General features: G+C 54.7%; 3 protein-coding genes across 3 annotated transcripts; 1 reads left to right on the top strand and 2 right to left on the bottom strand.

Annotated features, from left to right (window-relative positions):
* Positions 1 to 132: 132 nt before the first annotated feature.
* Positions 133 to 2767, bottom strand: CCOS01_14487 (ankyrin repeat domain-containing protein; the record flags this gene model as incomplete). Its single annotated transcript, XM_060462630.1, has 5 exons — positions 133 to 1300; positions 1365 to 1435; positions 1902 to 2028; positions 2120 to 2275; positions 2340 to 2767. 5 exons carry the CDS (start codon positions 2765 to 2767, stop codon positions 133 to 135), a joined length of 1950 nt encoding a protein of 649 aa, XP_060307115.1.
* A 343-nt stretch (positions 2768 to 3110) lies between these two features.
* On the top strand, positions 3111 to 4471 carry CCOS01_14486 (uncharacterized protein; the record flags this gene model as incomplete). Its single annotated transcript, XM_060462629.1, has 2 exons — positions 3111 to 3814; positions 3871 to 4471. The coding sequence occupies 2 exons, from the start codon at positions 3111 to 3113 to the stop codon at positions 4469 to 4471; spliced, it is 1305 nt and encodes a 434-aa protein (XP_060307114.1).
* A 283-nt stretch (positions 4472 to 4754) lies between these two features.
* CCOS01_14485 (uncharacterized protein) lies at positions 4755 to 11764 on the bottom strand (the record flags this gene model as incomplete). The annotated part of the gene is made up of 2 exons (XM_060462628.1): positions 4755 to 5628; positions 5730 to 11764. 2 exons carry the CDS (start codon positions 11762 to 11764, stop codon positions 4755 to 4757), a joined length of 6909 nt encoding a protein of 2302 aa, XP_060307113.1.
* Between the last annotated feature and the right edge of the window lie 415 nt (positions 11765 to 12179).

Raw genomic sequence — 12179 nt, 5'->3', positions numbered from 1 at the left:
TTTGATGTGTGTGATCGTGAGGTAGTAACGCTCGCTCGATTGTCGGAAAAGCGTATAGTACAGAATGAACATCCCGAATGAGCTATAATACAACGTAATTGCAACCTTAAAGCGGCCGCCAGTAGTGAGAAATCACCAATTCCCTCCCGTCTTTTCTTCCAAACTTTTCTCAAGATCGTGCGCCGGGCATGAAGTGCGAATGGGGCTCGACGAGTTGCTCGAAATGTCCAACATCTCTTTGGCATCCTCAAAAACCAGAAGATCTGATGAGCTGTCCTCTTCAGACTCGATTCCATAATCCAAAGGAATCAGCAGGCCCGACTCCATGAGCTCATCAATGCTTCCATGGGCTTTGGCTTCCATCTTCAGCACCGATAGCAACTCATCAAAGGCTACGCTCAGCTCATCTGACGAGTCATTACGCCCATCAATGACTTCCTTATAGTGATCCAGAATATACGTTTTGTCAGGATAGCTTCGAAGATGCTCGGCTGCCGTTAAGAGAAGTATTGTTTCGACGTCGGCATATCTAGCGACTGTCTCCAAGAGGTTGGGTCCCTTCAGTCTTGGGCACTCGTTGTAGTCGAACCATCTCTCGAGAAGGAGTTTCAGAACGCTATGGTTGTTGTATTGAATTGCTGCAGTTAGGGGTGTTTGGCCAGCTTTCGAAGTCGCGTTGATGTCGGCTCCGTATTCCAGGAGAAGCATTGCATGAGCGGCGCTGTTTCCCCTCGCAACATGCAGGAGTGGTGTGACGCCATCCACACCGCTCGCTTCAATTTTTGCGTTAAAATCCAGTAAAGTCTTCATTAGGACCGGGTCAGGCGCGTTACGTGCGGCGCAATTGAGCGGTGTGCCGAATTTGACCGACGGTGGCAGTTCGGGATCCGGTAGTGCTCCGGCCTCCAGAAGAAGTCGAACACACACTGACTGGTTCTGATTAGCAGCGAGAGTGAGTGGCGTATTGAGTTTCTTGTCCATGTTATTGGGATCAGCACCCCAGCTGAGGAGTGTCACCACGGCTCGCTCGTCGCCTCTCGCTGCTGCCCACTGCAGTGCTGTCCGTCCTGTGCCGTCTGGAAAGTCTAATGACTTTGGGTCCTGCCGTATTTCCTCTTCTAAATCACCAATACAAAGGCCTAGGACAATCTTATGAATACGAGCAAAGTTTTGGCGTTCATTGAAATCACTACCCTCCGCAATGAGCCGAAGAATCTCAATGACTTCCTGTGAGATGTTGGCCCGGAGTATTATGTCTCCTGCCTTGTCGCTTGGGCAATCATCACTTGGTGCAATCGGCCTGTAAGTCAACATGTTTAGTACATCACAAGGTATTGCGAGAAATCGTCGAGTTGTTGGCATACTTATAGGTTGGATCTGCCCCTGCAGACATCAGAAACTTGCATGTCTCATACTGTTGCCCATACAGCGCCCACTAAATACTGTTAGCAACATGCCCTGAATTGACAAAGAGCCTGCTTCACTTACTCGGAGAAGAGAGTATCCTCGCGTTGAGCTAACATCACGAGGCGATGCTAGTCCCTGACCAAACAAACTCTTCAAGCCTTGTATATTTCCATCAAGCGCATAGCTCACACATTGCGATGAATCCGGTACGCGTCGCAAGGTGCTCAGTTGAAGGGAAGGGCCAACATTCGCTTCGTACGATAGATGTAGACGAATGATTTGAGACCAGCACACCCCCAATGGAAACCAATATTCAACATTGACCGCCGGTGTCTGCCCCTTAATACACGCTGCTGAGTCGCATTTGGTGCTCAGCAAAGGCAGCCCGCTGTAACCTAGCATCAGCTGGCCAACCATACGGTCCATGAATGACGGGGACTTTCTGAGCTTTGAGGAGTGGCAAGAGCAAAGACAGGTCGACTGACACGTTGTACGATTCTGGCGTAGACGAACTCCGACAGACGCAGACTTTTCTTGGATTCGCGCAGCCGAAGCTGGGCTGACGGCTCGGACGACACGTCTCCTCGCAGGCGGCGTCGATGCATTGTAAAGTCGGCCGACCTGAGTGACTTGTGAGGTATGTATGTCTGTTGCCTGGGCTTGAAGAAGTGCCTCAAGCTTGTTTAAATGCTCATCGACTTGGGAGTATGACCTGTTTAACGACTCCTTCATTGTGCCGTGATGTTCATTAAGCAGAGCTTGTATGAAATCGTCTTGCGCTTCCTTCTCGGGGTAAACTGAGTCCTTCGAGTGCGATATTTTCAAGCTGAGCTCTTCTAAACAGAGACGGACGTGCATCATATCTTGTCTGGTGAAAGTCAGCCACATGATCCCTTAGATATGGGTTCGATACGTTTCAAGAGCCGACTCACGAATTTGACGCGCCCAGGAGGACATTCAGACTTGATTTTACTTGCTTGATCTGCTCCTGAAGCGAGGACACGGTGCCTTGCTCTCTCCTCCACATTAGTACACGAGAAATAGCCTCTTTCTTCTTCGTTCCGGTTGCTAGAAGACGCTCGAGGATTGCTTTCAGGTCTACTAAGACATTATTCCCCCTAACCAAGAGGGGCAGCAGCGTCGATTCACCGTAGGCATCCTGCCCGGAGACCCTTCTCTCCTTGACAGCGATGGCAACTTGCTGTAACACAACATTGAAGTCTTGGATTTCGTTGCTCAGCGCATGCATGCGGCCGGGTAAAGAATCCCAGTCTTCCCGAATCCCAGCGAGGAGGTTGGCAACTTGCGCCGCTACGGTCGTTATCGCAATGATGCCTGCTGAAATCGACAAAGGATCCATTATGAAAGACTGGTGTTGCGTGGACCCTGTCGCACAGAAGCGGGGAAGTTTGGCAAGGTGAGGAATGACTTGTTTGCTTGAGGTGGCAAGACGACACCGAGCCGCGAGGCTGCAGGCTGGATGTGAACCAACAGAGGATAGCCATTGAGTGCTATCAGCTACAATGTGCAGATGAACACGTGATGCCTGCAAGGGTCTTTTAACGAGACATACCTTTACCCCGCGCTTAGCCATGTTCATCTCTCACCCAACGCGAACGAGGACGTGGTGTTTTTACCGTCCCAATTGAATAGAGTCAGCACAAGCGACCAGAGCAGCCATTCTAGTTTGGCCGGTTGCCAATATGGTGTCTCTTGATGGCCAACCGTCGCCAGGACTAACGAATACCTTTGGAACTCAAATGCGAGAGGAGTGCTTCACTTTCTCTGAGGGTTATCGACCACTTAATCATGGTTCATTTGGGACTTTCCCAAAAGAGGTTCGGGATTACCAAAGGCAATTGCAGGACGAGAGCGAAGCGCGGCCAGACACATTTATACGTTATACCTACCTCAAGCTTCTCAAAGAGAGCAAGATAGCTGTTGCATCGCTCCTAGGAGCGGATCCCGGCGAAGTTGTGCTTGTTCAGAACGCAACCACTGGAGTCAATACTGTGCTTCGCAACGTGGATTTTCAACCCAGCGATACAATCCTTCACTTCGGAACCATCTATGGTGCTTGCTCTAAGACGATTCAATCACTGTCAGAAGACCGTCCGCTCTCATCATACGCAATTGACATAACGTATCCAATCGACGATGATGAGATTCTGTGGCGGTTCCGAAGTGCAATTGACGAGGTCAAGAGTCAGGGAAAGACGCCGAGACTCGCTATGTTCGACACAGTTCTCACATTCCCCGGAGCCCGATTTCCTTTCGAAAGGCTAGTGGCGACCTGCAAAGAGCTTGGGATTTTGAGTTTCATCGATGGAGCTCATGGTGTCGGTCACATCGATCTGACTCACCTCGGTGATGTTAGTCCGGACTTCTTTATCAGCAACTGCTACAAGTAAGCCAAACTGCAACACCGCTTCGAAGAATATTGTAACGCTAACTTCGAGTTAGGTGGTTGATGGTCCCGAGGGGATGTGCCGTCCTATATGTCCCGTTCCGGAACCAACACATGATCTCCTCGACAGTGCCCACATCATGGGGCTACGAGATCAAAGAGGAGAGAGACAAGATGGATCATCGAGCCTATTTCTCCAGACTGTTTGACAAGATATCCACCACAGACAACACGCCTTACTGCTGTATACCCAAAGCACTCGACTTTCGGAATCGAGTCTGTGGTGGCGAAGCAAAGCTTCGCGAGTACTGCGAGGACCTTGCGCTTCGAGGCGGTGACAGAATGGCAAAGATTCTCGGCACAGAAGTCCTAGGCGCTTCTTCAGCATCATTTCGGCGGTGCTGCTTCGTCAATGTTCAGCTTCCTCTATCTCTAAAGGAACTCGACGTCGACGCATCATCAGGACTAGGCATCGCGAAATGGATGCAAGAACTAACGCCAGCTGAGTATGAGACTTACATCCCCATTAAGTTCTACGCAGGCGGCTTTTGGTGTAGGATCAGTGGTCAGGTGTACTTGACGGTGGAAGATTTCGAGTGGGCGGCAGAGACTTTGCTCCTAATCTGCAAGCGGGCAAAGGCCGGGGAGTGGAAATGAAGAATGAATGCAATTTTTTCACCATGGATGACTTGTGGCAGGATTACTGGGATTCGAGGAGATCCCGTGAGATTTTTCTGTCTCAGTAAATCATGACACTATGCTTCACAGATCTATGAATCCAGCCTAGTACTTATTCAGCTTTCGATAGAATATGATGATGTATGTCCAATGCTAGTGGAAGCGCATGGTTGAAACCAATAGTTGGTCATTCACCTCACTTATTGTACGTATAAACATGAACAATGAAAGATTTCTTACTACTTTAATAAGAAGCAACTATCTAGTCATGAAATATAAACTGGTCAACAAGCTGTGCTATGCCACCAACAGTCGCCAAAATGCTAACCCCCGCGGCGCCTAGGCCCGCCCGCCCAAGCGTGCCGAAACCTTTCGCCCAGGTTCCGACGGCGGCCGTAACCCCCCTGAACACCTGCGTGTTCTGAGCGACTGGCAAACCAGCCGAGAGGGCGCCGGTGAAAATGTCCATCACAAGGTCCAGCGAGGTCACCTCGTTGTGAGTGCCATATGCCCAATTATCAGCGGCGTTAGTAGCAAAGTTCTGACCGACGTTGGCGCTTGGGTTCAAGGTTAGACGGAGTGCGAATTGCTTCATGGCCAGAACGCTCGGGCTGGGACGTGCCGCGCCGCCGGTAGCCTCAGCCAGCGCCGACGTCTTCGCTCCCTGCGCTCCGTCTGATGCTGCCGTCGTCCCATAGTTGGTGTTGGTATTGGACCGCGCAACACGCGATGTTGATATCAACGGCTCGTCCGGGTCGACGAGATTTTCAGATCTACTCGTGAGACCGGCGGCTTCCTGCTCCTGTTCCACGATCATGTTGGCACTGGCGTTGGTGTCCTCGGCGACCTCGGGGCCTACGACGTCGCCAATGTCGGATACAGCGCTCCCAGCCGTCGGCCCCGCATCTGCCGCCGCCGTCTCGAGGGAACCCGCGGCCGCCTTGGTCATGAAGCCTGCGCCACTCCAATACGCGCCCAGTCCGCCCGTGATGGCGCCCGTTACGGCTCCCACGGCGCCTCCGATGGCTACCTCGACCGCCCAGCCCTTGAAGAAGGTCCCCGCGTCCGTGACGTTGCGGTGTTTCCACGCGTACGTGACCGACGCCATGCCGGCGCCCAACAGGAAGCCTGACGCACTAGAGGGTAAAGATTGATAAGTCAACGTTGTTCGGGGAAACGGCATAAGTCGTCAAGATCCAAATAAGTAAGAGAACAGAAAGGAAACGATGTTACTTACGCGCCTAACCCGATCGCAGCAAGGATTGGAAGATCCGCGCCCAACGTCACAACAGTAAGGACGATAAACGCCGCGATCAAGAGCACCCCGACCACGATCGCGACCCAGAACATCCACGAAAAATGCCCGGTTGGGTCCGTATGGTTGACTGGATCATTATTCTCGAAAGCCATACGGTTCATGCCGTCCGGGTACAGCGTCTGCCGCAGGGTGAGGATGGAATCCGGGGTGGTGAAGCGGCCTGTAACCGGGTCGTACATGCGCGCGCCAAAGTCCAGCAGCTCGCTCAAGTCGTCCATGACGGCTCCCTCAAACTCACGAGAGCTGCGCGAAGTCTTGCTCCCGGTTGACTTGATCACCTGCCCGTAGTCGTCGTAAGTGATTTGCCTGATCAGACGCCTGTCGAAGCCGTCAAAGACGTGCGTTATGCTCCCTTTGTGGTTCGTCATAGGCACTCGGAATTTTCGTGATTTTTGGTCCTCTATCGGAGGGGACCCAGACACGGATGGCATAATTTTGGTCCAGACTGTGACTGCTGTTTGATCGGGAAATTTGAAGTCCTTTTTGACGGTCTTCGAGCCGTCCTTGCTGAGAATCTCCTGGTACTCTGGGCCCGCATTGATCTCGATGGACCCGTCGGGGGCTTGTCGGACGACGGTGAATAGGCCGTGATCCGAGAACATGATTGATGAGCCCTCTGAGCTTGTCGCAGAGCTCATCTTGCCATTCTCGTCGTAGGTGTAGCTCATCTCGGGGCCGTCACCATTCTTGCGCGTCGTCAGACGACCGGCAGCGTCCGAAGTGGACCAGAAGACCGTTTTGCCATCCCGGGAGCCTTCGATTCGGGTGGAATCCTCGTCCGATGAGTAGCTCAGCAACATACCGTCCTTTTCTATCAAATCTCCCGACGAGCTGTACGAATATTTGCGGTTGACACCTTCGGCGCTGTGTGACGCGACCAGCCGCCGATCGATATAGTCGTACGCGATGGATGAGCCGCTGACACTCTCGTTAAGGCTGTTTACCTGGTCGAGCGCGTTATATACCAGGTTATGGTCGACCAGCCTCTTATCTTGACCCTGCTCCTGTCCTTCCAGTAAAGTCATTCTGGTTGGCAGGCCCAGCTTGTCAAACGCAACCTCATGGTGCCACCCGCCCTGAGCCAACTCGGAACCACGGATCGTCCAAGCTGTAGGTGTGCCCGACTCGCTGAATGCAATTGTAGATGCAGATATGTCCCAGCCGCTCTGCCCGCCGCCAACAGGAGGGGCCTGCATCTTCTTCTGGGCCAGCCTAAGTCCAGAGTAGGTTGAGTTCACCGTCGTTGAATCGGGCAGCGTCTGGGTCAGGATGCGGCCCAGACTGTCGTACGTCCACGCCGATTTGAGCACAACAGATTTGGAACCATCCCAAAAGGGCACATCACCCGTCAACTTGAGGGATTGGCCCGTTTTACGCGCCGCTTCGTCGTAGGTGTATTCGTACTCGAGCTTCCGCACCGCCCGCGACTTCCCGGCCGCGTCGACTGTGTCTGGACTGCACTCGATCGTAACGCCGGCGAGCAAGCCCTTCCCGGTGCCCGGCACATCGAAACGGAATCTCGTGGTCCGCATGACACCGCCCTTAAGGTCTTTGCCGACGATTTGGACCGTTCTTCCCATCGCGTCGTACGTTCGCTCCAGGGCCTCTCCAAGCACGTTGACCTCCCTAACGAGACGGCCGCTCCCGTCGTAGGAGCGTGTCAGACCCCTTGTTCTCTTAAGCGGGTTCTGATATGGGTCGTTGATCTCGACGACGCAGCCTAGAGAGTTATACTTGCGCTGTTCGACACGGCCGCCCGCATCGGTGAGCTCGACGAGCCGGCCCCGTCCATCATACTTCCATGTCTTGACCTGGCCGCTGCCGTTCCGTGACAGAACGATCTTGTCCTTGCCATCCACGCTGGCAAACTCCTGATAATCCGTCTCAATGATGGACCTGGTACTCACCGGCGAGGAAAACTCCCCGATCAGCGCGGCGGTGCTGAAGTGGGTCGTGCGAGTAGACCCGCCCCGGCCATAGACGGCGTCTATAGCCGTGAACCCGTCGCTGGGGTTACTTGCCGGCCGTACGAGCAGCACCGCTCTGCCTAGGGCATCGAACACGGAGAGTGTCGAGCGGGAGTTGTCGGGCGCGGTACTCCAGCCTGAGGGATCGGGCGCGTATAAGGTGCTCCTCACGACGGGATTGTTTCCCGTGTCGTACTCGAAGAACGCCCACGACCTGCTGGAGGCTACGCCGCCGCCGCCACTGCTTTCCGCGTCCAATTGCTCCGCGCTGCGGCGGTTGCGGCCCTTGCAGTCCACAAAGTGGGTGGCAGGTAACACCGGCATAGAAGACGGACCGGCGAACTTGGCCACGGACTTTGTGGGTGCCGGCTTCGAGGTCACCGGGTCAATATCGGTCGTGGCGTATGAAGTCTCTTGATTGCGACAGAGTCTTGAAGTCTCCAGTATCTTGCCGAAGTCTTGGCTCTTGACGCTCGTCCCGGCCGGTCCTCCGTCCCACTTGAAGTCGTCCGTGTCGGACTTGGTAGCGGTAATCGCCTTGGTCCGCTCCCGGCCCCACTCGTCCACGGTGGTGGTCTGGATGACGCCCTTCTCCGACATGTGAGCCGTCGCCACGCCGTACCTTGCGTCCCACGCATAAGCCGTCTTGAGGTCGACGCCTGTCCCCTTGAGCATGGTTCCGACGACGTACTGGGGGTAGAGGCCATCATATGTCATTATCGTCGACAGACCGGTAGTGCTGGTCTCGGCCAGCAAATTGCCAAAAGCATCATATCCGAGGGTGGACTCGACGAACTGCTGAGAGTCCGAGGACCACAATCGCTGTGTCGTGATGAATCCTTGGTCATTGTACACGAACTGAGTCAGGCTGAGATCTGAGGAGGAAGAGTACGTGCTGAAGTTATTGCTTCCCGCATTGGAGGTAACCTTGCTGGCAGCGGTAAGGCCTTGAACGCCCAACCGAGTGGTGGGAGCGTACTGGCTAAACTTCCACTGCTCTCCAAGCCGCGTCTTATTCTTGGTGGGCTCGCTGGTCTCATACGAGTACTCTACCGTCCTATCCCTCGACTCACCGTCATACCCAAACTCCGTCATCAAGAGGCGCTCCGCCACTTTGCCCAAATCATCAAAGTAAGTCCTTGCTCTCAATGTCTGTCTGACGACGTAGCAGGCGGGTCTGCCACTACGCTTAACCGCCTCGAAGTCGTTGGAGACGGACTTGAGCAGGATCAGTTCGTCCCCGGCCCACGTTGACTGGTGACTCTTTTCCAGCCCCTTGATACGTCGTTGGAGCGCTATTGGAGAGCTGCCGTACGTGTCGCGGGTCTTGACAAGCCCGCAGAGAGGCCACTCCTGGAAGTAAGTCGTGAGAGCACGCACGCCAGACACGGTCTCGGTGCGCGAGACTTTCTCAAAGCTGGACCAGCTTCTTCTCTTGACGTCAAAAGCACCGTTATGGTACTTGTACTCGTAGTTGGCAGAGTAAGGAAGCGGATTGACCCTGGCATCGTTGTCCTCGCGGACGCGTGTCACGAGGTAGGCCGGGATGGCGATACAGCGTACATTCTCATCGTCGTCTGCAGGACGGTACGTCTTGTAATCGACACCAGACTCGTATACCTCGGCCCGCGTGGCGGAGCCATATTCGATTGTGGACCGTAAACCGATCGGACTGGTCACGGTTTGGAGGTGGTCAGAGAGCTGGACGTTATTGTAGATGGGGCGGACGGCGGCGTGATTGTCGTATAGAGAGTACGCGAGCCATCCACAGCGCGACACCCCGTTCAGGTCGGTAGGCGTCAGGTGTAGTTGGTCTGCGGGATCGCCCAGCGAGGCGCCGCCGGTCTGGACGAGAGGCTGTGAGAGGGCTTGAAATGAGCCCAGCTGGCCGTTACTGTTACCGACGGCCAAGATACAATTCCAGGTCTTATTGTCGGCGTTCGGGTATGCGTACGCAATGCCACCAAAACGGGCACTGGAGGGGTTCACGGCAAAGACGCGGCCCAGGCCCATCGGCTTCGCCGAAGTAACGACAGAGGTCTGCTCGGCCTGCCGCGCAAAATTGCCGTTGGAGTCGTGGAGAAAAGTCGTTGTGGTCATGGTGAAGGTTGCAGTATCTCCGCCGCCACAGCTGGCAACGCGTGCGGTGCAGACAACGATATCCAGGCAGCCGTCGCCGTTGACGTCGCAGACGGCCGTCGAGCGCCGGACCTTGTCCTCGGGCACGTAAGTCAGGATGGGCTGGGAGCCCAGGAGACTGAAGGCTTGCCCTTCCGAATCGTGCTGCATAGAGCCCATGCTGATGACGTCTACCCATAAACATCGAGACCCAACACCGGCGGAACCTTCCATTACGTGGACGAGAGCTGGCGCGCAGGTCGTGTCGTTATGAAAGACAAAATGTTCGATAGTAAGCCCTCGCACCGGCCACGCAGGCGACTGGCGTGACGGGGGTATGGCGTTAGGCCGCGTTATCATGGCGGCCACATCATAAAAGGTGCGAAGGGAGTAGGTGCGAGCACCATGATCAGTTATCATTTGCAAGATATCTATCTGACCGTCACCAGTGGTATCGGCGAGCAAGAAGCGACTGCCGTGTTGCCAGGCAAAACCGGACGTGATGATGATGGGCTTGTCGAACCCTTGGCCGTTGGCGCGCAGGACGGCAAAGGATAGGGAATTCCTTTGGGGGTTCCTGTACGGGATGACGAGGTCCGAACGGCCGTCGTGGTTGAGATCGGCCACCAGGATATCGGGAATATTGTTAACGTCTGTCCAGGGCAACTGAACTGGAGCATGCCCAACGTCCATGCCGAGGTTCTTGTCGTGAGGCCACTGCAGTTTTGGGGGTGTATACGTCTGAGAGGACTGCTCTTGATGTGAAGGCATCGCGGCCAAGGTGCGCACTTGGAAGAGGCCGCTGGGACTAGGCAGCTCTAGACAGACGAGATCACTGTAGCCGCGACCTGTGGTATCAAGGGGCAGGATAGCGGCAGGGGCGGCGCCAGTACGCAGGGTGAAGGCGCCGGCCGGGTCCTGGGCGAAAGGCGATGTTCCGGCGGCCGAGTCATCGGCCGCGGTATATGTGAAGGTTGTCGGTGTGAGCGCATTGTTATTTGAGCCACGCTCCGTGATGGAGGCGAGAAGGGACTCGCCGCTGGCAGGAGACGACGTGTAGGTGAGATCAAAAGCCCTGGCCAGATCTGACTGTTGGGCGCTGTCAGGACTGCCAACACGAGCCTCGATGCGTTCGAGCCTGTAGCCAATGTTGCGCAGCTGACCATGGCGGACAACAACGGCACGATCTGGGCGGGTGTTGTAGAGGAAAGTCAACCAACAACGGCCCTTGTAGCCGTTGCGGGAGTTGCTGGTGTACTGGATGGTGTCGATATACGACACTTGTGTAGACGACGTCGACGACGATCCTTTCTCTGACGGCGGACGAGAGCCTCCAGCAGCCAGACCAGGAGACTGGGAATAGTGGTAGGTGACGGTGTTCCCATGGACGTCTGTAGTACTGCTGAGACGCCACTGACCGGGCAGCAGCCGACTGTCTGGCGTGGTGCCGTACTCTTTCGTGCGGCCATCAGTATCTAGGAGTTGGAAACCTCCAGATGCCAGAGATTTGATGACCTGGCCCGCGTCGACCTGGGTACAATAGCGCGCGTCTCCCGTGCCATAGGAGCCCTGGAAGCAGATGAGCTCTGCACCATCGACGGCTAGACGCCAGGGAACGGGCACCTCCTTGCTGGCAAGAAAGTCTGGGTGCTGACGGATCGCGCGAGATGGCGCAACTCTCTCGATGGAAGACAAGCCCGCAACCGCCCAGCGGAGGCCACAAGTGCCGGCAGCATCGCGGGTTTGCGAGTACTGCAGACTGAGCTTGGGAGTATTTCCCTGCCCGATACCAGAGGGGACGGTGATGGGGAAAGAATAGCTGGCGTGGCCATTGGCGTCAACGGCGAGAGCGCCTGAGGGTCTATCCATGAGTTTCCTGTAGAATTTACGAAAGAGTACCGTAATTCAGTCCGACGATGTGCGACTGCTAGCTTCGTCTCTTCGATTCTGCAATTCTGTAACAAAAGTAAGTGGTGTGTAGTAAGTGTTTGACAGAGAGATTTCCGACTTAGATACTTACATGACGGTTGGATGAATGAGTTAGTTGACAAACACACACAAAAGACGAATAAGAAACAATTAGTCTACCCCTTTGGACGTGAAGCTTTTCAGCTAAGCAGTGATGCGCCACAACTCCATCCCTGTCTTCAGCCGTCGGAGCTAGGTTTTCAGCTCACTCGTGACGTCTTCTAACTTTTGACAAAAACACTCCGTGAAATTCCAGCTGCCTTTCGTAGTGAAAAGCGCAGTATTGGTGAGAGGACACCTTTCTTTACCCCGTCAG

The sequence above is a fragment of the Colletotrichum costaricense genome (genome assembly GCF_030867565.1).
Source record: "Colletotrichum costaricense strain IMI 309622 chromosome Unknown Scaffold_20.1, whole genome shotgun sequence".
NCBI classification, from domain to species: domain Eukaryota; kingdom Fungi; phylum Ascomycota; class Sordariomycetes; order Glomerellales; family Glomerellaceae; genus Colletotrichum; species Colletotrichum costaricense.
Note: the sequence above shows the minus strand (reverse complement) of the source record. Positions and strands in the feature narration are given on the sequence as shown.